This window comes from Lytechinus pictus, chromosome 7, assembly GCF_037042905.1.
Source record: "Lytechinus pictus isolate F3 Inbred chromosome 7, Lp3.0, whole genome shotgun sequence".
NCBI classification, from domain to species: domain Eukaryota; kingdom Metazoa; phylum Echinodermata; class Echinoidea; order Temnopleuroida; family Toxopneustidae; genus Lytechinus; species Lytechinus pictus.
The window spans coordinates 11,188,108-11,214,938 of NC_087251.1; the positions used below are offsets into that span (position 1 = coordinate 11,188,108).

At 36.1% G+C, this 26,831-nt stretch overlaps 1 protein-coding gene across 1 annotated transcript; it reads left to right on the top strand.

Annotated features, from left to right (window-relative positions):
* Positions 1-26,091, top strand: LOC129265531 (blastula protease 10-like). The gene is made up of 10 exons (XM_054903516.2): positions 1-143; positions 1,043-1,292; positions 2,622-2,748; positions 4,230-4,296; positions 6,739-6,930; positions 12,436-12,682; positions 14,610-14,713; positions 16,464-16,710; positions 22,672-22,903; positions 25,253-26,091. Exons 1-10 carry the CDS (start codon positions 42-44, stop codon positions 25,383-25,385), a joined length of 1,701 nt encoding a protein of 566 aa, XP_054759491.2. The 5' UTR covers positions 1-41; the 3' UTR covers positions 25,386-26,091.
* Positions 26,092-26,831: the final 740 nt, after the last annotated feature.

Genomic DNA, 26,831 nt, shown 5'->3' on the forward strand with positions numbered 1-26,831 from the left:
GGACATTCTCATCCTGCTTTGTTAATCGTTCAACAAGAAAGATGTTGAGGATACCGCACTTCTCTGTCTTGGTAGCCATTCTCATGGCCTCTTCCCTTGCCAAACCACTGGAAGAACAAGGGGGCTACACCAAAACAAAAGTGGTGAGTATAACTCATATCCAGTAAAACAGTTTAGATATTCCGACCATTTGCATTAACTATTATCTTGCAAAGACCATGTATCAATATTTGGTGCCCTTATAAAATAAAAGCTGCCTGAACCTATCTATGCTTCACAAGCATTTCCTTGTAGTGTAAGGGGTAAATCCGTGAAGGAATGCCGTAAATTATCATCATTTGATTTAAAATAGATAGCGTTCGGAATTGGTAGATGGGCATGATAGCATGTAGTGTTGTACGAAGTGTACCACAAAACCATTTCACCATTGGCACTATCCAATAGTTATCTTCATAATTTTAATTAATTTAGATTTTTTCGCGTGTCTTCTTTATTGGTCAATCTTTATATTGTATGCCACGGACATATCAATTTAAAATATTATTAAGCAAGACTTCTGCAAAGGCTTTTCTTTGAAACATTTTATGAACAATAATATATATTTCACATGGCATCTCAGGTTTTTTTTCGCGCCGCCGCGCTGGTGAAAGCGATGCACCCAAAATGGACAGTGCTGCATCCCAAAATGAAGAGCTGGACGGCTGCGTATTATTAAAGCAGAATGTAATTGCATACGCATGCACTGTCCTGAATTTCACTGTTCCTTCTCATCCTCTACCCCACTGGTGGATCCAGGGGGGCACAGCCCGCCCTTGCCCCCCCCCCCCCCTTAAGAAGCTGTAATAGCTCTATGATTAAAATTTGTAATGTAAAATTGCCGTTAAAACCGAAGTGTGCCCCCCTTGAAAGTGAAATTTTTCCTATATAGAAAAAATGTGCCCCCCCCATTTGAAAAATCCTGGATCAGCCCCTGCTCTACCCACCCCCCCCCCCCCCAAAAGAAAAAACTCTCTCTTTGTTTATGTCCAATCTTTGTCAACAGCCTCATTTTGAGAAGGTGAAGTTCCATGACGAAATCATTGAGATTGAAGTCGACGACGTCAATCCCTTCAATCGTTCCCAACCAGCAGACGAGGGGTATTCTCCCAGTGCCTACCAAACTGATATGATACTCAACAAGGAGCAAAAGGCAGAGTTAAACGACGGCGGTAACTCCCGTACCAAGCGGAAAGCCACCACATTCTCTGCAGCATTATGGCCAAACGGCAGAGTTCCCTATGAAATCACAAGTGGTAAGATTTTGTTTTGGGGTATACCTTTCAAGCCATCAGGATTTATCATATCAATGAAAACCTAATGCATGAGATATTCCAGTGTGGAATGGCTGAACATTCACGATATGATATGCGTCTTTATATGTCTTATTTAAAAAAAATCACTAAACTTGTAAAGTAATGAGGCTTTCACAATTGTTAGTGCGATCGTTCACGATCATTAATTTTGGTCACAATATATTATCCACACAATCGCAACGGTTTTAAGCAGTCGCACCACAAATTGTGAATGGGGCTTTGGTTTTCAAGGTGTCTTTGTAAGAACAATAAAAAAATACAGAGAAAGAGCGCTTAGTAATTTCAATATATTTACAAATTTTCACAAATGAGCAACTGATGAAAAGGGGTTTACTGGTCATAACACTTTTGAAAGATTAAAATGTTAGATTTATAATATTAAAGCTTTACTAAAGCCTTATACAGGCTCTAACATGTCTAAAGACAATGGTAAGTCATCTGCATTTCTTCAAGATAAAGCATATGCTGGCCACCGAAGATTGATGCAGTGTTTAGCTTAACTATTTAAATGTAATTAAAAAATACGTGTATCGGTGGACCGAACTCACCACACTTAAGTCAACATCAATATCATTTACAAAAATCATGGTTAATTCGTTCCAAATCTCTATACATTCTCACAATATTCATTATAGCCCGTGGTTTAAAAAACAGACAATAACACCTTTGGGGTGCAATTCTGCACCGTATAGGTGCTAATTTGCACCTTTTAGAGAGGTGCAAAGTTGCACCTTTCCAAAAAGGTACAAATTCACCTTTAAATTGTTCCCAGTGTGACATCTGATCCGCACCTTTAAAAGTGCAAACTTGAACCTATATTGTTAGTGTGTACAATAGCGATGTTTTGCACCACCATGCAAAACGCTTTCAAGAACATAGAAAATTATTGTCAAATGACACTCGCGAAAACGAGCAACCAAGAAGTCTTTGTCGAAAATTGGTGCATAATTATGAGCAGCCGCTTCGTCCTGAACTCTGGACAACGACATATTTGTGATTTTTCGTCAACTCCTAAACTTAGGACGATCTGCTTTTGCGGTTCACCAATTTTCGACGGAGACCTCTCAGCTGTACTTTATCTTGCATTCTCAATACATTTACTGTGTTGTAGAATTCGTTCTGTGTGGCGGTGCGAAAACTTGTTAATTACATCAACAAAACTGATTCCCAATCGAACGATGGTACGCCATTGGTAATAACGTAATAGTCGGTCTGGCGTCGTACGCGGGTGAAAACATTGCCGTTTCTTTCATGGGTTATGATGTGTAGGATTGGATCAAAAAACTGTCAATGCCATCAAGGCTGGTATGGCTCATTGGGAGGAACACACAGGAGTATATTTCGAACCATTCTCTTATCCAACCGAGGACAGGCTTAAGTTCATCAAGGGTGACGGGTAAGCTCTTTTTTCTTTTCTTTTTGAAGGCTTCATATGGTATTGTGATGACTGTTCTGTTTTGTTATACTTCTATTCTTCTTTATATTTTGTTTGACAATTTCCATTTTCTTGAAATATTAAGTGATCATACATGTGCATTAATTGTAACATCAACCGTGTTATTTCATTCACGCTTCTTCATTCGGCATACCACGCAGCTCGAACAGTGACGTTACGAAATTAAAAAACAATGAAAATACACGTGTTCTTTTACCTGTTAACTCTTCAAATTTTCATTGGCATGTCTCTCTTACATTCTGTCTTATTGAAAGCATCATAGACTGTCCAAGTGGTATTCTGGCTTGTATTTATACAGTGCGTATCAAAAAAAGTTTACACTTTGAAAAAATCCTGTAAAATTATACATTTGTAATATCCTGAAGATTTTTCCACATTTTAACATTGGTACAGATCCATTTAAGCAAATGATGATATAACTGTCGAAAAACATTTCCGCTTGAGTGAGCACCACTTACTTTTGAAAATTGGGTAAAAAATTATTTGCGCAGAACTTCGAAATAGTTATGCAAATAAAAGTAGATCTTAATCATGAAGAAAACGTGGAATTTAGCTGGTAAAATTTATTTGAAGATATCTTTTACCTTTTTAAACTTGTTTCCTTGCCCAAAACACTTCGAAGAGTCCATTGCACCCCACCCCACTCCCCCACACACCGAGGCCATCGAGACGAATTTTACTTTGCACTGAGCTGTGATTTACATGAAATGGCTTAGGCTTGATTTTAATTTTGTTAATCATTGTCAAGCTTGGGAAAAGTGTGGAGAAACAAGTATTGAATGAAAAATGAAATGTAAACCCACTTTAAATGATAAAAACTCAGTGTAAAAACGCTGGAGATGTCTGATATAAACTTTTGTTCAGGTTCAGTTATGTCCTCAGATCCAGCTGGCACAAAAAGGGTGAAGGTTGTGCTTACTAAATGTTGAAATTTCAATTTGGGTGGCAAAATTGTTACAAAGTTTTTTAATGTATACGTTTTATTTCAATCGACTAAAAGTGCAAGGGAAATGTGTGAGAAATGTTTCGCATGGTAAGTTTGAGTTCGCCCTTTCCCCTTGACACAGCGTGAAAACGAGCATTTCTGCGCAAACAGATTTCTGCGAGCTTTACAAAAATGGACAGTGCTCACTCAAGTGTGACATTCTGTCAAAACTTATACTTTCATTGGATAGATGAGACCCAAACCTAAGATTATATGTGAAAAAAATACCCACATGTTGTATATTTTTGAATTCCCAGGGCTTTTTTAAAGTGTAAACTTTTTTTGATACGCACTGTATAGGATCAAATAAGTCTTATTGAATTAGATTGATTCGTGTATTCAGTGTCAGAGAACCGAGCTATCTACATGATCTATATGAACGATATTTTTTTGTGATTCCTCTATTGATAATAATTTATTCTATTCCAATCTGTAGATGCTATTCATATGTTGGCAGACAAGGAAAGTCTCAAGATGTTTCTATTGGAGAAGGATGTACCAAGGTAAATAATTAACTGAACATGTAAGAAATACGTTGGTCGAGATGTCTGGGTAGAATATGAATGAATGAATGAATGAATGAATCTTTATTTCGTTTCATTTCCGATATTAAACAACAATAACAACAACAACAGTAAATCATTGCGATGTAAGTAAATAGCAAAGAACAAAAGTAAATAATTACAGGATAATATACATAATACATGCGCTACTTTTATGGAACATTAGTAACACCCATGAGAAAAGATGAAAATGAAACGTGGTGACCTACTAAGAAGCTTAGCTTGTGGGCCATAGGCCACCAGAATGTAAAAAAAACTTGCATTAGCAATCATTTAAAACATCATAAAACAAGCAAACAGAAAATTGGAGTAAATAACCAAAGTACAGATATACATATTTACAAAAGATACACTAAAAAGTAAAAAAAAAAAAGTAAAATGCAGAATGCAAACAAATTCTATTAGACCTAAAGTATAAGAATTTGACATTCGAAAAGTAGAAAGAAAAGAGGAAAAAAATAAGAAAATAAGCAGAGCTCTATTTTTGCATGGATAATTGTGGGAAGAATACAATTTATAAAGTTAGACAAGATACAACCAGCAGGCATTCATTTACTGATCTAAGTATTTCTTCAGTAAATCGGTCTTTAACTTGTTTCTAAAAACACTAAGGCTAACTGATTGCTTCAATGAAGATGGAAGGGAGTTCCATAAGTTTGGCCCTGTATAAACAAATGTATTTAGCCGAAAACTAGTTTTGACCAATGGCAAGTGGAGAAAAGAAACTTGTCTTGTATAGTAAGAATGGATTTGGTCATTTGTAACACATAATGAAGCAAGGGCTAGTGGAAGTTCTCTTATTTAATTGATACATAATGCAACCGAGGTTGAGATCAAATATGTCATGTAAATTAAGAAACTTGTTTTCATAAAACAAAATATTAGTGTGAGATCGTGAACTTACTCCACATACTAGTCTAATTACCCTTTTCTGAGCTTTTAATAACCCATCTAAATGAACTTTAACAGCGTTACCCCCAGGCAAGGATACAATAATTCAAGTAAGGCACAACGAGAGTTGAGTACAATATGCAGAATATATTTTTGGGAATATACTCTTCAATGAATTAATGACTCCTGAATTTCTGGAAGGAAGTTTACATAAATAAGATATGTGAACTTTCCAATTGAGCTTACTATCAATGTGTATCCCAAGGATTTTTGTACTCGAGACTTCAGTAATCTGACCATCACTGATTGTAATATTACCTGGCAATGTTGCTAGGGTGTTGCTGAATAGCATGTTGTTTGTTTTAACAAGATTTAAGGAAAGCCTGTTAGCAATGATCCATTCGTTAACAGAATTCAATTCTGAATTGATAGTTTGCAATAAATTGCAGGGGTTCTTTTCAGAAAAGATATATGCTTGAGTCATCTGCAAACAGGATAAATGAAAGGATATTTGATGACTGAGGGAAATCATTAATATATATGAGAAATAAGATAGGTCCAAGGAGTGAACCTTGTGGCACTCCACATGTAATTGACTGCATAAAAGACTTAACACCATTTAAGAATACAAACTGTTTTCTATCAGAGAGGTAGCTCTTGAACCACTCCAAAGCCTTACCCCGGAATCCATAGAAAGATAGTTTATACAAAAGGATGTCATGATCAATCGTGTCGAAGGCTTTGGAGTAGTCTAGGAATATACCGACAGTATGTAGCCCATTATCTTTTGCGGAAGAAATTTTGTCAATAAAATGTAACAGAGCATGAGAGGTAGTGTGTTTTTCACGAAAACCAAATTGTTCAGAAGCGAGAATATCATTAATTTTCAAAAATTTCATAACACGAACAGAAATTATTTTTTCAAGAATTTTAGAAAAACATGTAAGAAGAGAGATGGGCCGGTAATATCCAATTTCCTGAGGGTTTCCCTTTTTGTAAATCGGCACAACTTTGGCTATCTTCATACTCAAAGGAACGATTCCATGTACAATAGATAAATTGAATATATGAGTAATGGGAGAAACAATAACATAAATAACTTCTTTAACTTCTTTAACTTCAATAACTTCTTTAACTTATTTTATGTAACCGCATCAGAGCAAGCCTTGTATTAGGAAGTGTAGATATGGTAGACGGTTTCTCTTTCCAATTACATGTATAATAAATCGTTGTTACTATTGTTTTGATAAGTTTTCTTATCAATAATTTAGCATATAGTCCGAGTAACTGATTATTTAAATGAGTAAAAATTACAGTAACACGTCATGTAAGATGTTCTCTGTGTGCTGGATTGAAAATACAGGTTCATCATGATTTAAGAACATCATTTTCGAATGCCCGTTATAATTTCGGCCCATGTAAAAGTCTTACAAAATCATGTTAACTCGTTTTTCTCCTTTCATTATTTTTGTATATGTCAATGTTTCTTAGCTCGGGATCGTGGCTCATGAGATCGGTCATGCAGTTGGATTTAATCATGAACAGTCCCGCTCAGATCGAGATAATTACGTGGATATCGACACGACCAAAATTACTAGTGGCTTTAGCAATAACTTCGACAAAACTTCGACGTTCACCGGCTTGCCTTATGATTTTAAGTCAGTAATGCACTACGGCGCAAGAGTAAGTTCACTCATTTCCTGATTATATGTCTTAGGAATGGTTATTATTGCTACTCCGTGCGACCAGGCAACAGCGCGGCCAGCGTACATACAGTGTAAGTCAGAGGTGTTATCGATCGCGTCGTCGTCGCCGTCGATGTCCTTTCAGGAAAGTATGGGAACTTAAAAAATGCCAACCAGATGTTGAGATAATTATCTGGGGAAGCCGACAGCTTATTATCCAATGATCAGATGATGAGATCCCGGATCTCGTCATGTCTACATCCTTTAGAAGATATCAGATAACGAGATTCTAGATCTTATCTTGACATCCTTTATGAGATGATAAAATGAAAAGATCCTTAAAGGGGAATGAAACCTTTGAAACAAGATAGCTTGTGTGAAAACAGAAAAATCAAAGAAACAGATCAACAAAAGTTTGAGAAAATTCTGACAAATAATGAGAAAGTTATGAGCATTTGAATATTGCGATCACTAATGCTATGGAGATCCTCAAATTGGCAATGCGACAAAGATATGTGATGTCACTTGTGAACAACTCTCCCCATTACTTTAGTATATATTTCACTTAAACTGCCTCTTTTATCACATCTATCAGTAGATCATGTTCTTTCTACAGGAGGGCATGTAATACAGATTTTTTTTAAATACATCATGGATAAAAAGCTTGTATCGCCGTAAGAAAAAGCAAAAAGATACATTTTGGGGGTACTTTATAGTCCATCAAAGGGAAAGTTGTTCACATGTGACATCACACTTCCTTGTCGCATTGCCAATGGGAGGATCTCTAGCATTAGTGATTGCAATATTCAAATGCTCATAACTTTCTCATTATTTGTCCGATTTTTCTTAAAACTTTCTTCGTTCTTATTCTTTGATTTTTCTGTTTCAACACAAGCCTACTTGTTCCAAAGGTTTCATTCCCCTTTAAATTTTCTTATAACTAGGCCAAATTTTCCTACATACTAATGACCTGTGTGCGTTTGCGGCGCTACAAGTAGACAAGCATTTTGGTATCTTATCATTTCTTCTAAAGATGTCACCATAATAATGATGATAAGATCCGGAATCTCATCATCTGATCATCTTTGCTTAAGAATCTAGACGTGACCAGTATCTTGTTATATGACATTCGCTTCTGAGGATGTCGGTATGACGAGATCCGAGATCTTGTCATCTCATCGTCTCTTCTAAAGGATGCAGACGAGATCCAAGATCTCATGCCTTCGAAGGGATATCAGCATGATGAGATCGAAAATCTCGAACTTAGGCTAATGCGATGTCGACTTCCGAATATGGTTGGAACTTTTATGCTGACATAGAAAATGTTTTTTTTTCAGCACCTGTAGCCAGCATTTTAAGACGGTCCGACCCAAAATTGAAATTGATTACATTGAATCAATCGAAAGCTTATAAACTTCAAAATTAAAATTCACTTTTAACTCTGGTCTTGGTCGTAAATCGCCACTTAAAGGTCAAGTCGAATCCAGAAAAATGTTGATCTGAATAAATAGAGAAAAATCAGAATAGCAAAACGCTGAAAATTTCATCAAAATCGGTTGTAAAATAAGAAAGTTATGAAATTTTAAAGTTTTGCTTATTTTTCACAAAACAGTGATATGCACAATTTAAATGAGACAGCTTATTTTTCACAAAACAGTGATATGCACAATTCAAATGAGACAGTCGATGATGTCCCTCTCTATTTCTTTTTCTTTTTTATTGTTTGAATTATACAATATTTCATTTTTTTATAGATTTGACAATAAGGACCAACTAGACTGAATCATATTGTATTAAACAATGCTCATTCCACGTGTTCAGGGAGGAAATGATCGTTGTTTCACTTGACAATGAGGAGAAAAATAGAATATTCCCTATTTCATATTATAAAATACAAAAGAAATAGTGAGTGGATGACGTCATCAGTCTCCTCATTTGCATACCCACCAGGATGTGCATATAACTGTTTTGTGAAATTAAGCAAAACTTTAAAATGTCATAACTTTCTTGTTTTACTTCCGATTTTGATGAAATTTTCAGTGTTATGCTGGTTGGATTTTCCTCTTTTTATTTAAATCAACTTTATGTTGGGGTGGACTTGTCCTTTAAGGTAGCCTTTCTCGCCCTCGCGCGATTGAGGGTTGCCGTAGGAGCAATTTAGCGTTTGTTTATTAGGAAATTTAGTTATGAATCATCAAGTGCTTTCATACGCCTCTTCTGATAAATGATTATTACATAATAAATGTTGAAAACGAGGACGGTATCTGGACAACTACCCCCTGGACAATTACCCCCCCCCCGAGGACAATTACCCCCCGGACAACTACCCCCGGACAATCACCCCCCGGACAATTACCCCCCGAACAACCACCCCCGGACAATCACCCCCCGGACAATTACCCCCCGAACAACCACCCCCGGACAATTACCCCCGAGGACAACTACCACCGGGAACAATTACCCCCCCCCCCCCCCGAGGACAATAACCCCCTAGACAATGGGAATGGACAGGGTCATACTACGGCCGTACGTTTGACGTAAGAAGTACTCAAGGCATTCTCGAGTATCTTAGAATCAATCGAACGCCGTAAGAAAGCCGTAAAAGTGAGTTCCATCTGCAAATCTTTACCAAACCCAGAATTCGATCATTATATTTATGTCACCGTAGCATAAGATCATTTGTTTTAGAAATCTTCATAGTGGCGTAGCTACGGGGGGGGGGGGGGCAGGGGGCACGTGCCCCCCCCCCCCTGAGATTTGGTGTGCCCCCCTCCTGAAGAAAATTGGCGGAGCAAAAAAAAGTGGAGAAAGAAAGAAAAAAAGAGAAAGATAGAAGAAAATTAGAGGAGGAAGAGGAGTGAATAGAATAAGGTGAGGGGTAGACTTTCTTTTTACGTCACGAATTTTCGCTCACGCTTCGAGCTCGCATTGCATGTTCGATAAGATTCATTTCTTGCTTAATATAGGCTGATATGGAGCTTAAAATATCAAGTTTTGAAGTAAACATACAAAATATGTTTCAGCTCGGATATCGAGCTTTCAATATTTTTTTTTTAATTTACAAATTGATTTTTCAAGTGCTCTGTAAAATTTCCGTTTTATGGTCTAAATATTAATATTTTCAGCTCAGGCTGGGCGGTCGCATTATTTGATTTACCAAGTTCCTATTATTTAGTATATATGTATAGGCCTACTTTTTTATAAATTCTCACAAACCGTCCTCAAAGTGCACCTTAAATTGTATATCCTTAATACTATCATGATTGCCAATTTGTATGGAAAAAGTGTATTTGATTATGTCCTATTGTTTACAATTTAGTAATTTTTGTACTTAATTTCCTTCTTTAACGTTTAATTACTTTCACCCTATAATAATAACACAAGAACGCCTTGTAATTTTACCATTTAGGGCCTAAATTGTACTGTATTAAGTTATAAAGCTACATCTTAATTTGGAATGTGCTCCAATTGTTTCATAATTCTTAGCTTCTTGTTAGTTGAATTGTTTTAAAATAACAGTTTTATAGGTCCTACTTGTCAGTGTTAGTGTTGATGGTTACGTTATCGACTTTCAATATTTCTACCTTTGAAGGTGTCTTTTTAACGTTTTGTCTATTTGCCTGATTTTTTTCCTGAAATTAAAACCTAAATAAACAAAATAATCAGATCAGTTGGAATCAGAGATATTCAGTATTTGTGATTAGTATGTATAATCGTGTCCTTTCATGAATGTTCAATTATTCTATGAAAACTTAGTACATGTTTGAGGGCCAGTTTACATATATGATGCATATATGCATAGCCAAACGGGAGGTTTGGGGCGCAAGGCGCCCCCCCCCCCCCTTCATGATGCAGAAGGCGCCGCTAAACAAAACAAAAAAGAAGAAAAAAGGGGGAAAGGAAGAAAAAAGGAAAAAGCAAGGAAAAAAGAAGAAAAGGAGAAAGAGCGATATAAAAGAGAGAGTTATTAACATAAGATAAAGTAGAAAATAACATTTCGAAAAACCTGTGCCACCGACCAAGACAAACAATGGGTCCCGCTTGATTCTAACATCGATGCCGGAGAGAAGGGGGGGGGGTTTTCCGGGGGTAATTGTCCTGGGGTATATATCCTCAAAGGTAATTGTCCTCGGGGGTAATTGTCCGGGGGTAATTGTCCGGGGGGTAATTGTCCTCAGGAGTAATTGTCCTCAGGGGGTAGTTGTCCGGGAGGTAATTGTCCTCGGGGTTAATTGTCCGGGGGTAGTTGTCCGGGGGTGATTATCCGGGGGGTAATTTCCCTAGAACCAACGAGGACATGTTGTTAAAGTCTCAAACTGGTCGATTTCACTGTTTCTGCTTCTTCTTCTGTTGGGTAGGCCTGTATTCCTACACTGTTTAGATCGCAATGGAAGTAGTACACACGGTGTCCAGTTACTTCACACTTACCTCAGATGGCATTGCGATAGCATTTTCGTTTGGTTTCAACAATAACAGGCACGCTGACGCTGATGCGAGCACAAAGGTATAATATTGTATCATCTTGCATTGGCGAACAAACTTTTTCTTTTAAGCAATAATTTACTTATTAATCATGATCGGTAACTCAAACTAAAGGTTTGGAAATCCCATGCTATGTTTTTTTTTCATTCATGATGGCAGGCTAATTACGAATTTTATACACTTCTAATCTATGGAATGCTGGTTGTCATCATACGAAAGATAAATGCCAAATAATTCACTGAAATTCATTCTATACTCCATCTTTCATTTTCTTTTCATTTCAAAAATAATTCAATTCATCTGCATACTTTCCCTGCTGGATTAGAATAATCTAGAGATGGCACCAGACACTCCATAAAAGTGTAGTCAGACCAGAACTTAACCATTGCCATGAGAAAACCACCATGTTTATAACCAGATGATAATATGTGCATGATAATGTACTTTTCACGGACATCAATTTTTCTATTCGACCTATGTATTTTCTATGGATTCTTCTTCAGGTCTTGGCAATTCTTCTGTTTTAGGTTCTGGTAATTTTCCCGTTTCAGATGATAGTCCAAATTCGAAAAGTGATTATGTTCCTATTTTATTAGGGCTCTTTTTTTACTCTTGCAATATGCTGTATATTTGTTTTCTCTTGATTTCCGTTTTTGCCAAGAGATTAAGACAATATGATTTTAAAGTCGTACTCCAGGCTGAAAATGAATTTATCTACATAAATGGAGTTAAATCCAAAACCACAAAGACGAAAATTACATCAAAATTCGAGGACAATGAACGAAGTTATTGAATATTAAAATTTAGCAATATTTTGTGAGAACAATTATATGCACACTGTCATAAATAAAGGTGGGCTGATGATGTCATGCCCCCGCTTTCCCTTTTTTCTGAAATCAAAATAATTTGATATTATTATTATTTTTATACAGGTGGGTATAATGTATCTTTACTTATACCACCCCCCTCCTTCTCTCTCTCCCCCTCTCTCTCTCTTATATGGAAATGATTCACCGTATAGGATTTCGGAATAGACCGTCAAGTAGTGTTGAAGCCGATAGGGGATCCTTTTGCAGTTCATGATATGGGCCAACGTGAAGGTCTCAGCTTCTTTGACATAAAACTGGCCAACCTGATCTACCCTGGTGACAGTCATCGCTCTGGAACTGACCCATGTGGTGCCAACGGATACAGAGACAAGACTTGCAAATGCCAATGTTTATACACTTTCCAGGGAGAATTCTGCGATATACCAGACGAAACAAATGGTAATGAATAGAAACATGTATCGGTATTATCATTCTAACATAATACTTACACACGCACGCATAACCCCCATACACACCCAACCTCACCCCACAAACACATACACACGTGTTTTGGGGTTCATTTATCTACCTAAATTGAACTTTACCAAATTATTGTTCTTACAAAGCTGGAACACGATATAAAGCAAAAGAATAAGGATACCATTGTAATTATCTCTAATGAACGAGATCAATAAATTGGTCAAAATGAAAGAAAAAAATACAAAAAGCCATACATACACTCTTAAAAATATTGGGTCCGACCAATTAAAATGGTCAGAATCCACTAGAATTCTGGTAGATTATTACTAATTTTTTTAATAAGTTTTGACGGTCGGACACAACAGATTTGTATATTGGCTCATTCATTGGGTATTTTGACCGATCCTGTTTACGAAAAAAAGTCAATTCATTGAGTAATCTATGTCAAGGTTGATTTTAAACCCACTTGCGTGAAATGCAAACTTTTGATCCCATGTGTTAACCAATAGGTTAAGTTAGCCCACCTTTGTGAATCTGCATGGCCAAGGAGTTAAAATTTGCAATTCTCGTGTTAAAATGCATCAGAACGCGTAATTTAATTCATGGTAGAACTTTAAAACACATTAAAATTTCTAGAACATGAGTTCAATTCAATTCAAAATTTATTTCAATCAATCATAAAGATACATAAAATACATACATTTTGATTAAAAAAACATGGGATTGGGAGCTCCTGGAAGTTAAAAAAACTAGTGGGTGGGGCACCACACACAATTATGAAATCAAATACAAAGCAATATGAAACATACAGAAAGAGTAAACAACAAATAACATTGAAATACAATGCAAAAAATGGGCTAATGCAGAGGAAATAAACAAACAAACAAGAAATGATAACTGTAAACAATAGTGACATACAGTGTGCTATTGGCAGGATTTTAATACTGAGAGAAAAATTCATCTGTCAGAAGTTTTTTTTACATTTATTTAGAGCTTTACCTTGTTAAATATCATTGTTCAAATCATTCCATAGCTTGATTCTTCTACAACTTAGAGAATTTTTGGGTAATTTTAGTTTTTGGAAGATATTGGTCAAGATCTGCTGAATGACGTGTAAATTATGAATGGTAAGAGGCCTTTGTGTTGAAAAGATTAATAAAAACATTTGGCAAGAGATTTGAATTGGTAATTGTACATAAATATACACACTTAAAATGTTGGACAACATACTGTCCAGAGTATCCACTGTGGTGGGGAATGTATGTTGGTAAATATATATATATATTTGCTCAATTGGATAAAAATTGCCCAGAATATATATATATATATATATATATATATATATATATATATATATATATATAAATATATATATTCTGGGCAATTTTTATCCAATTGAGCAAATTTATTACCCAATTTGGGCAGATTTTAACCCATAGTTGTGTGGACAGTATGTTGCCCATCAGGTTGGTTAAATGTTGAGGCCTTTTTTTTTGTATTAGTACTGTCACAGATTTTCAATATTTTACAATCGAGAAATAACTCGTTTTTATCAAATATCCCATGTTTGATATCAATATATCAAACTTACAGATGTAATATGTTTGAGCAATATTGTCTATATAGGAATTGTCGTCATTGAAACTTCAATGGATGGGGTCATGATCACAATAGTCTTAGGAGGTGATATCATAGAATTATAATTTAGATTCAGTTTGAGCATTTTGCGTGTGTTACTGACCCCGATGCATGTAAAGCAGAACAGTACTGTTATACACACAGCCATCTACCCATGTCAATTGTTATTTAATAAGCATTTGATTATACTGTATTTTTTTATTTCGAAAAAAAAAAAAGTTTAAGCCCCAGTGGCAGATAACGCTTACTTCCCATCAAACCTTTGCAGTTGATCGCGAGATGCCAACAGCTCAAACTGGCGAATTCTGTTCCCCTGGCTATGACGGAACCACTCCATACAGTAACGGCAAGTCTTTCTCTACGTATTTAAAGGTTGGTTGAAAAAAACTATTTGAAATCATATAAATTATTAAGATAATACACTTTTTTCTTAAATTTGAATAATTATTGTTCAAAATTCTAAACGATGTAAATTGTATAATGATATATAAAACTATACCCCCTCCTCTTTATTTTATCTTTTTTTTTAAATGTAATTGTATATACCGGAATGTGCAATGCTTTCTCAATGGTTTTCTGTGAGGGCTCGCATGCCTCTGGGTAATAGTACTGAATTTTACTTTTGCGCGTCCCGGCCCATGGAAAACCATTGTTATACTTTTTATCCTTTCCTTTCGTTTTTAATTATTTGTATTAAATTATTTAAATTCAAATTGTATTTTTGTCTTTACACTGTACAAGTTGTTTTTTTTTGTTGCAAAATATATAATGATAATAATAATAATAATATACTGTTAATGTATGCTTGTTCTCATAAACATGATAAAATTGACATAACCTTTGGGCTAATGTGTCTTTTCCCTTGTCAGTTTGTTCAAGAGATGGTTAATACGGGAGAGGTGTCTAATGTCAATAAGACCCTTTAGACTTTGTTAATTTCTCGTCAATGATCCGAATGCACTCAGGAAAGTGACATTCAGTTGAACAACACAGGTGTCTTATTTAGCATTCATTAGCATTGTTAAAGGTGTAGCATTCCATCAAGTCGTGTATTTTTACTTTTTTTGCAAATCAAATATGTGTAATTTACAGTATATATTTACTTCACTGTAGTCTTAATCAGAACGTGGATCTTGGAGTAAATTATTTTATGGATGGATTGAAATTCCAAAGATATTTATCTTATCACATCACAGATGTAGGTTGTTTTGGTCGGAGAAAGGTCGGAGGAAGCCCACTTTTACTCCGACCTTCCTCCTACCAAGATACCCGGATACTCCTGGAAAGCAGTAGGAGCATCTTGGTCAGAATAATACAAAATTAGCCGGCACCTTTGGATGATTTTTACAGATAAATGGCGTTATACAAATGTTGTTCATCATCATCAGCATCATGTCTGATTTATATTAATATGTTTAGTCTTCTGATATAAGGCCTATGTTGTGTTTGTATCGTGTTTACTTGTGAAGTATGTAAAGTCAAAATTCAAATTCAAAAGTTTTAGAGCAACCTTTATGATGCTGAAAAATGCTTATGGCATAGAGGTATTCACCACACCGTGTATTGCCCAGTCCTCTTCATTGATATTAGCATTGTTATTATTTTTAGTAGTAATAGTAGCAGTAGTAGCAGTGTCATCATTATTATTGGAAGAGCCGTGGTGTAGTGGTTCTGACTCTCGCCTTGTAAACAGAGGGTCGTATGTTCGAATCCCACCGCGGTCAATTGTCCTTTGGCAAGGTGTTAATCTACTCTTTGCCGGCACTCTCGACCCCGGTGCTAAATGGATACCCGGTAGGATGCGAAAGAGTATGTTTGAATTTGCCAGCGCCAAAATGAGGCTGCGATGAATGCAAGGAATGCTCCCCAGGGAGTGGAATTTGTGCACTTTTCGTGCGGGATTGAAATGAATCCAATGACCGGGGTATGTAAAGCGCTTTGAGCCGTTCTGGGAAAAGCGCTATATAAAAATTGGATATTATTATTATTAATTATTATTATTATCATTATTACTACTATTATTATTATTAATGTTGTTGTTGTTGTCGGTATTATTATTAACATTACTATTATCACTATTGATATTAAAATAATATTTTTATTCACCTTTTTTTCTTTCCAGGCAGATCCAGGCGAACTGATCCGCGTTCATTTCGATTTCTTTAACCTTGAAAGTTATGATACAACGTATAACCGTTGTTGGGATGGGCTTACAATAAATGTAGATGATATGTTTGGTTTTGGGACCACTTACTGCGGGAATAATATACCTCCAGATGTAGAAGGTCAGGAAATAATGGTGAACTTCCATTCTGACGACTCAGTGAATGCGAAAGGATTTCACGCTACATACTCAAAGGTGACAACAGGTAGGCCTGATTATATTGTATTCTATTGTATTTATTTAAAGGAGAATGAAACTCTTGGAGCAAGTTAGCTTTTGTGAAAGCAGAAAAATCAAAGAATAAGATCAACAAAAGTTTGAGTAAAATAGGACTAGCAATAGAAGAGTTATATGGAGATCCTCCCATTGGCAATGCGATCAAGATCTATGATGTCACAGACAGCGGCGTAACAGGGGTCGGTGGCCAGGGGGGGCAAGAGCCAAAAATTTCCCGGTCATATCATGGTATGAACAGGCGTAATGGTGTAATGAGGCGACTATTTTGAGAAGGCCAGATATTGCGTATCGGGCAAAATTTATCTTTTAAAAAAAGTAGCGAGCGAGCGAAGCGAGCGAGCAAAAATTTTGACCTTTTTAATACAAAATCAAATTTTGTGATAGATTTTGACATGATATCCAAAAAATAATATATTTCAATCTTCTCTCCTTAGATTCCCTATTTGTGGTCTGTACACCACTGTGAAAAGGATTTTTTGCGGCAGTAGCATAAAGAGTTTTTAAAAAAAATACGAGGGGCACAGTATAGCACATGTGCTAAAAAGCTGCTATATATAAGTCCCGAGCGAGCGAGAAAAAATCACCTTTTCATGAGAATCTAACTATTTTTTGACATTATATTCAGTAAATAAAATCATATCCTACACTTTTCCTTTGCGTTTCTTTCCTCCTTTTTTTTTTTGCTTTTGTTTGTAAAACTTTTGGGGGCCATGGCCCAACCCTTCCATACGCAGTGCTGTACGGGTGGGGTCCGGGGCGGAGCCCACGGAACTTCTTGATATCAAAGCCATTTAAACGTTGCAGATTGCCGCTATTTTAATCAAATCGCGGGCATATAGAGAATATAACTTTTACATAACACATTTATTCAACCCAGTTGCGTAATGAACCAAATATTTTGAGGGGGCAAAACAAAGCAATGTGGGAAAATTTGTAAAAAGTCGCCAGCGTGCAAAGCGAGCTGGAAAAAAAAAATGCCAATTGAAATTAAATTCTAATTATGTGATAGATTTTCCCATTATATGCAACAAATAACACATTTCATTGTTTCCATTCATTTCATTATACGTTGTCTCTATTTCCTCTTGGGTGTGGAACCAAGACCCCCCCCCGCCTGTATGCCAGTGATTATAGGGCTTTATAGAGCCATTTGAAGGTTATAAATGAAGAGCCCCTATTGCGTGGGGTCTGGGGCAAAGCCCCGGTAGCTTATTTACATAAAATTTAGCAAGCTTGTAGCACAATGTTGTATGCATGTCCATCTTTCTTCCCGCTCTTTAATTTCAATCATCGGCAGCCCGGTTGTGTTATTTTTGTTCTTGTCCCTTTTCTTTGTTTTCCAATTTAGCTTTTGACTAATTCCATTCTACCTTCGTTTCCCGCTATTGTTTGCCAATTTGTTATCTTTTGATTTATTACCCATCGTGCTATTGCATTACATAGGCCTATTTCGGAATGATTTACTTTCTCAAATGTTCTTCTTTCGTACATTTTCCCGCTTTCCTTCTTTTTCCATTAAAAAAAATGTTTTTTCGTCGTTTTCTTTTCGCTTTTCCCTTTCCCTTTCCTTTTCCTCCTTCCCCTTTCCCCTTTTCTCCCCCTTTCCCTTTCTTTCTCCATCCTTTTTTTTCTTTTTCCCGTTTTTCTTTTATTTTCCCGGTGAAATCCGCCAGGGGGCAGCTTGCCCCTCCTGCCCCCCCCCCCCCCCCGCCTCAGCGGCGTAACAGGGGTCGGTGGCCAGGGGGGGCAAGAGCCAAAAATTTCCCGGTCATATCATGGTATGAACAGGCGTAATGGTGTAATGAGGCGACTATTTTGAGAAGGCCAGATATTGCGTATCGGGCAGAATCATCATGAGAGATGTATCTCTATGGGCAGAATTTATCTTTAAAAACAGTTGCGAGCGAGCGAAGCGAGCGAGCAAAAATTTTGACATTTTTAATACAAAAATCCAATTTTGTGATAGATTTTGACATGATATCCAGAAAACAATATATTTCACTTTTCTCTCTTTAGATTCCCTTTTTGTGGTCTGTACAATACGCCACTGTGAACAGGATTCTTTGTGGCATTAGCGTGAAGAGTAAAAAAAGAAAAAAAAACAGGGGAGCAGTATAGCACATGTGCTAAAAAGCTGCTTTATATAAGTCCCGAGCGAGCGAAGCGAGCGAGAAAAAAAAATCACCTTTTCATGAGAATCTAACTTTGAGCTATCTTTTGACATTATATTCAGTAAATAAAATCATATCTTACACTTTTCCTTTGCTTTTCTTTCCTCCTTTTTTTTAATTCTTGTTTGTAGAACTTTTGGGGCCATGGCCCAACCCTTCGATACGCAGTGCTGTGCGGTTGGGGTCCGGGTGGAGCCCCCGAAACTTTTTGATATCAAAGCCATTTAAACCCCGCAGATTGCCGCTATTTTAATCAAATCGCGGTCATATACAGAATATAGCTTTTACACAACACATTTATTCAACCCGGTTGCATAATGAACCAAATATTTTTAAGGGGCAAAACATAGCAATGTGGGAAAATTTGTAAAAAAAGGTCGCCAGCATGCAAAGCGAGCTGGAAAAAAATTGCCAATTGAAATTAAATTCTACTTATGTGATAGCTTTTTCCATTATATTCAGCAAATAACGCATTCATTTAATGATATACGTTGTCTCCTACAATCTATTTTATTTTCTCTTGGGTGTAAAACCAAGACCCCCCCCCCCGCGCCTGTATGCCAGTGATTGATTGTGATTGAACGGGGGGCGTTATAGAGCCATTTGAAGGTTATGAATGAAGAGCCCCTACTGCGTGGGGTCTGGGGCAAAGCCCCGGTAGCTTATTTGCATAAAATTTAGCAAGCTTATAGCACAATGTTGTATGCAGTCCATCTTTTTTCCCGCTCTTTAATTTCAATCATCGGCATGCAGCCCGGTCGTGTTATTTTTTTTTTCCTTGTCCCTTTTCTTTTCCAATTTAGCTTTTGACTAATTACTCTCTACCTTCGTTTCCCGCTATTGGTTGCCATTTTGTCATCTTTTAATTAATTTCCCACCGTGCTATTGCATTACATAGGCCTATTTCGGAATGATTTGTTCTTTCTCAAATGTCAGTTCTTCTTTCGTACATTTTCCCGCTTTCCTTCCTTTTCCATTAAAAAAATAAAGTTTTTCTTCGTTTTCTTTTCCCTTTCCCTTTCCTTTTCCTCCTTTCCTTTCCCCTTTCCTTCCCCTTTCCCTTTCTTTCTCCCTCCTTTTTTTCTTTTTCCCGTTTTTCTTTTATTTTCCCGGTGAAATCCGCCAGGGGGGGCAACTTGCCCCCCCTGCCCCCCCGCCTGTTACGCCACTGGTCACAGATGAACAACTCCCCCTTTTGGACATTGAAAATATACCCCAAAACATCTCTTTTTGCTCATTTTAATCATATGACAAACGATTCATCAATGATATAATGTTGTGAAACCTCTGTACTTGTCTTCTCATAAAGAGAACACCTCACCTTGTGTGATAGACTCTATAAAAGTGAGAATATAAGTGAAACAAGTAATTAAGTAATGAGGGAGTTGTACGTGTGTGACATCACAGATCTTGGTCGCATTGCCAATGGGAGGATCTACATGGCATTAGTGATCTCGACATTCAAGTGCTCATAACTTTCTTATTATTCATTCAATCTTCCTCAAACTTTCAACAATATGTTTCTTTGATTTTTCTCTTTGATATGGATTCAGCTGGTTTCAAGGGTTTCATTCTCCTTTAATCACGGTAAAACTTACATTCAGTCATAACAGACTGCTTTTCAGCAAGTCCGTGAACATTAAAAAACATGTAAAAAAAGAAGAATATAATGATCGTCTTCGCCACAAAGAGAGAATACTCTATGATATAGGTTTCTGTTTCTTGTACTAGAAGACGGCGACTGGTCAGGTTACCTAACGGTCCTTGTAATGATTTATTATAGGCCCTAATCTTGTTTTGTCTTAAATTTTGTTCAAAGCAAGGAGCTTTCAACAGATCCTTGCTCCAAGTGAAGGATTCCTCTCGTCCCATACCCCACCCTTTACACTACTTCACCGTTTGTTTCCTTCCTTCTTTCTTCCTTTCTTTTTTCATCTTTATTTATTTAATAATTTATTTAATTGGATATCTTTAAACATGATAACATGATTAGATTAACTGTTCTTCAGTAAAGCCCCGTTAACATAAAGAACATGTAAAATATACTTCAACTTATAGATGCTACAAATACAGTAATTAAAATCCATTAAAGCAGAAAAACAGTAATATATATATACATACTGTATGTGTGTGTGTGAAATTACACATGTACAACAGAGCTTTGGCAACTCTTTTATTTAAATATTTTGTGAAAGAAATGGATGAAGAGAACAATGGTACGCGTAGTTTAAATCAAGGTTCCCCAGAGCTATCTGCCCTTTGGAAAAATTGGTGATGCCGAAAAAATGTCTCTGCCGGGAATCGAACCCGGGCCCCCAGCTTTGAGCGCCGGTGTCTTAACCACTAGACCACAGAGACGGGTTAGTGGCTAGTGCGACCCCGATCCGATTGACCGTCAGATAGACAGATTTTCGACACTATACCAATTATAATTTCCTTTGTCAGGTGTGGTTGGGTTTTGAACAATGCTATACATATATATATATATATTTATATATATATAATTTGAAAGAAATGGATGAAGAGAACAATGTTCTCTTCATCCATTTCTTTCAAACAATATTTAAATAAAAGAGTTGCCAAAGCTGTAGTACATGTATAACTTCACACATATATATATATATATATATATATATATATATAATAATAATAAACACAAGTTCACAAGGTTGACTGGAGGTTCATCATATTTAATTGCAACTCTGAGTTTCACGCAACCTACGTGAGGTGCGATCTTCAGGCAACATATAGATATATATGTGTTCAACATATATATATATATATATATATATATGTGTTGAACACATCATCAACAGTTCGTTCATTAGTCCGCCTCAGTCATGTCAGTGGTAGTATGTGAGACTACAATAATGTTAATGTAAATTTCCAGGATATAGCTGAATTTATTTTTTGGTGTGTGTCAATATATCCATACACATCCTCACAAATAAACACACAATTCCACCTTCGCCAAAACGTTGAGCAGAAGAAAACGCAAATTCGAAGTTTTATTTCGTAGTATTCAGTGGTGTGGAAGTCGAATTGTGTTTTTGTTTTGTTTTTTTCTTGTTTTTCAGAATTCATATGGCATAGTAGATAAATGATGGGGGCTTAAAACAAATCAAACTCATAATGTCCAATCATGCATGGACATATATATATATATATATATAGTGTGTGAAAGAAATGGATGAAGAGAACAATGGTAGGCGTAGCTTAAATCAAGGTTCCCCAGAGCTATCTACCCTTTTCATTAGTCCGCCTATATATATATATATATATATATAGCGATTGATATTATTGGTCGGGTTGCAACCGATGATCATAATAAGGGAATGTGAAGTTTCACTTGGGAATTGGTGATAATTTATTTCTTTGATCTTTTGTGATTTCCTCCTTTGAAGGAAATGTATGAAAGAATTTACAAAAACTTATGAAAACTTAGATGTCAGTGTCTAGAAAGAAAAGCCAGAAAAGAAATACATAATATATAAATATTTATATAAATATATAATATATTTTAACAATACTGTAATGACTTTGATAATGCAAAAGACTTATCTCATTTCGTATTTAGAAACCAAACTTAAGTGGAAATCTTGTTTTGATTTGTTTCTGCTTGAGTTCCCTAAATGTTTCATCAGTTTGCCTTCACACCCAAATACATATCGCAAAGCATCAAGTTTTTTTAAACACGGATTGCTATAATGCTTATGATTAATATTTTCAATTCAGTAATATTTTTTTTTGCGTCCAAGGAGGGAGTATATGTCCAACAACGCCGATCGGCTGTAAAGACACCGTTACGATTAGCCCCGGATGCGAGGTAACCATTCAGTCTCCGAATTATCCAAGTCAATACTCCAACGGTGGCGACTGCAGCTACTCCGTCAGTTCTCCACAAAATTCACTTCAGCTCACCTTTTCTAAATTTCGCACAGAGGCAAACTACGACTTTGTTAGATTCGTGATTCAACAAACGGAAACTGCGTAAGTTACTTATTAAATCTTTCTATATAATATAACAAAACACGTAAAATTATCTCTTTTTCAAAAAAGGGCACGTTACGTTAAACGTACGTAACGTAATAAGGATGTCAAAAACACTAAAATAATGAAAAAGATTATATATTTCGCTAGGAAAAATACCTGTTTACGGTCCAATTTTCCAATTACGGGTATAAAAAGACTAAAATACTCAACAATACGTGTTTAGGGTCCGATTTGAGAGAGGTGTGTGGGGTTGTACTAAACCCAATGAAAGTAAAGGTAAAGCCGACGTCCGTGCACGTCCGTGACATAACAAGATATCGTTGTACTTGTTAAAGGACAAGTCCACCCCAACAAAAAGTTGATTTGAATAAAAAAGAGAAAAATCGAACGAGCATTACACTGAAAATTTCATCAAAATCGGATGTAAAATAAGAAAGTTATGACATTTTTAAGTTTCGCTTAATTTCACATAAAAGTTATATGCACATCCTGGTCGGTATGCAAATGAGGGAACTGATGACATCACCCACTCACTTTTTCTTTTGTATTTTATTATTTGAAATATGAAATGTTCTAATTTTCTCCTCATTGTCCTGTGAAACAAAGTTTTATTTCTCACTGAACATGTGGAATTACCATTGCTTAACATTATATTGTTTAGTCAAGTTGGTCCTTATTGTCAAATCTGTAAAAATTGAAATATTGTATAATTCAAACAATAAAAAACAAAAGAAATAGTGAGTGAGGGACATCATCGATTCTCTCATATGCATGTGACTAAATTATTGTACATATAACTATTTTGTGAAAAATAAGCGAAATATCAAAATGTCATAACTTCCTTATTTTACATCCGATTTTGAGCATTATATGCTTGTCTGATTTTTCTCTGTTGATTCAAACAACTTTTTTCTGAAGTGGACTTGACCTTTAAAGGGATGGTACGGGCTGAAAATATTTATATCTTAATACATAGAGTAGAATTTAGTGAGCAAAATGCCGAAAATATCATAAAAATCGGATAACAAATAATAAAGTTATTGAAGTTTAAACTTAAGCAATGTTTTGTGAAAACAGTCGTCATGAATATTCATTAGGTGGCTGATGATGTCACATCTCCACTTTCAGTTTTCTTATGTGATTACATAAAATCATATTTGTTCATTATTTCATACATGTGTGAATAATATGTCTCCCTTATAATGAAATAAGTTGCAGCAATAAATATCTAATGCACTAAATCAGTTGTCAATCCAATTTTTGTAGTTTTTGGAGGACAAAATTTGAATAAACCTAATTTCATATAATAAAATACAAAAGAACAAGTGGGGATGTGACATCATCAGCCCAACTAATGAATATTCATGACGACTGTTTTCACAAAATATTGCTAAACTTTAAAATTCAATAAATTTATTATTTGTTATCCGATTTTGATGAAATTTTCGGCCTGGACCATCCCTTTAAGGGGGTCAATTCAGGAAATCCTTGTCAAAAGTACCGTTTTGTTTCCAATACTTGTTAAGGGTAGGGTTTCACAGACCAATACTTGTTAAGGGGTGCATTTTCAGAACATGGAAAATACTTATTTGGGGTGCTTTTCGAAACCCCATGGTCACGCATGTTATCCACTCGTCGATGGAAGTGCCCCCCCCCCCCCCCCCCCCGGGCGCTAAAACAAGTTTAACGAAGCAAAGCTATCTTCAAAACTACATCGCGAGGTGGTTTTCTGAACCGGTTTGGAAGATCGCTTCCAAGACCGCTTCGACCGTTCTCATTACACCTTAAACTAGTTTCCAGTAAACTAGTTTTAGGACGGTAGTGAAAACGGTGTCTAAATCCCAGGGCCCCGTCTTACCAGAGTTGCGACTGATTCGATCAACCTCAACTATATGAAAATCCATCATTGTCACAATTTTTCCTATCAGAAATTTTCAAGACGTCCTTCGTAAACAAGGAGGAAGCACAACAAATTGTCAAGACAACGATGAATGTATATGGGTATCTAGGAAATATTTTGAACAAACATGCATTTTAGATATGGGCGTTGTTGGCTTTCCATAGTTGTGGTTGATTGGATCAATCGCAACTCTTTGTAATACGGGGTCCATGAATGTTTTATACCTTTAATGTTATCCTACTTTCGTTTTGCTGTGAACATTGTAAACGTACATTAATCTGAGCTAATCTATCTATTTGCCAAATGTTATTACTTGGTGTTAATCAATTTTATCAAGGCTATTGTTGCTTTGCACTTCAACATAATTCATGTTTCACCAAATGTCATCAAGAAATTCATAAAGGAATTGTATTATTATTTCACCCCCCCCCCTTCTTATTGTCCAGTCTGTCCGGACTTCATACCGATATGACCAAGCTGAGTTATCAGGCGATGGATAATATTAAGTTGACCTTCACGTCAGATAACTCTGTTGTTCAAGACGGCTTTGTAGCCAAGATTAAAGCAGTGAAGATATAATTGACAACAAGTGAAAGACGGAGGTACCTTCATGACTGAAAGGACGGCACTCCATACATTTCCTATTTTCTGTGGATGGGGGTTCTTTTCTTTTCTTCCTATAAACTTGATAAGTTTTATTGATGATGATGACGAGGATTATGATAATAAATAAGAAGAAGAGTGATGATTGATAACAATAATAATGATAACTATAATAATAATAACAATATTCAATCTGGCTTGATTGAATTTATCACTTTTGGAGGTACTGAGACCAAGGGGTCTTTGTCTCGGGTTTGACTCCCGGCATGGCACTCTTGTCCTAAGGCAACGCCTTTTTATCTAAGTTGATCGCACATTAAATAAATGGAGATTCTAAATGTATTTTGAAAGAAACGTGTGCACGTGTTAAAAAAATCCGAAAGTGAGAGCTACGACTTTCTAAACTTCTTTAAACCTAAGTATACAAACCAGCAATATTTTTTTCTGTTTCAGACATCAACTTCTTAATTTCGCCCGTAAACGAAGAAAAATATATTGCACATCGAATTGACTCAGATTCAGAGACATTATTTTGAATATAAAGAAAAAAATTGCATATCATTCATATAGCAATATTAAATTTTATTTGTTCCTATATAGGTGATCTATATCTAATTATATTGATACAATGTTTGTAATAATGGGTTTCTTTTCTTGTGGAATAAAATAACAAGTATCATGCACCGATGTTGTCTACCCTAGATATTCTGTTATGTGTTTATTGAGAGATGTGGTGGCGAACAACGACGGGCACGACTGGTATGTAAAGATCTGTTGTTTTGTGTCTGCTTGTCTGGTATCTTTCAAGTTATTGCAATTGATTTTTTTTTAAGTGAGTTGTTGATAGGAAGATTATTAATTTATAGTTTTCGGTGAATCTTCGGTTGGTCGGTTAATTATATTTTGTTTAAAAACATGATTGATTGATTGGTTGTTTAGATTAATTGATTGATTGATTGATTGATTGATTGACTGATTGATTGATTGATTGATTGATTGATTGATTGATTGATTGATTGATTGACTGATTGATTGATTGAGTGAGTGATTGAGTGAGTGAGTGAGTGAGTGATTAGTTGGTTGGTTGGCTGAGTGAGTGAGTGGGTAGGTGAGTGATTATAGTGTTTAGTTTGTTAGTTTATTTGTTATTTGGAACATTTGGTCGGTCAGTTGGCCGGTTTGGTATCTATATAGATGAGTGAGTCAGACAGTGGTACGTGGGATTGGTGGATATTTGATGGGTTGGTTGGGTGGGGTGAGTGCACTTGGATGATATAGTTTGTTGGCCGGTTGGGTGAGTGTACTTGGCTTGTCGGTTATTTGTGGATGAGTGACAGTCCAATGGCGTACCGTGGGTTACATTTATTTGCAATGGAACATTTTTTCGCGAACTTACCCAGCGAGTTACACTTTAAGACCGAG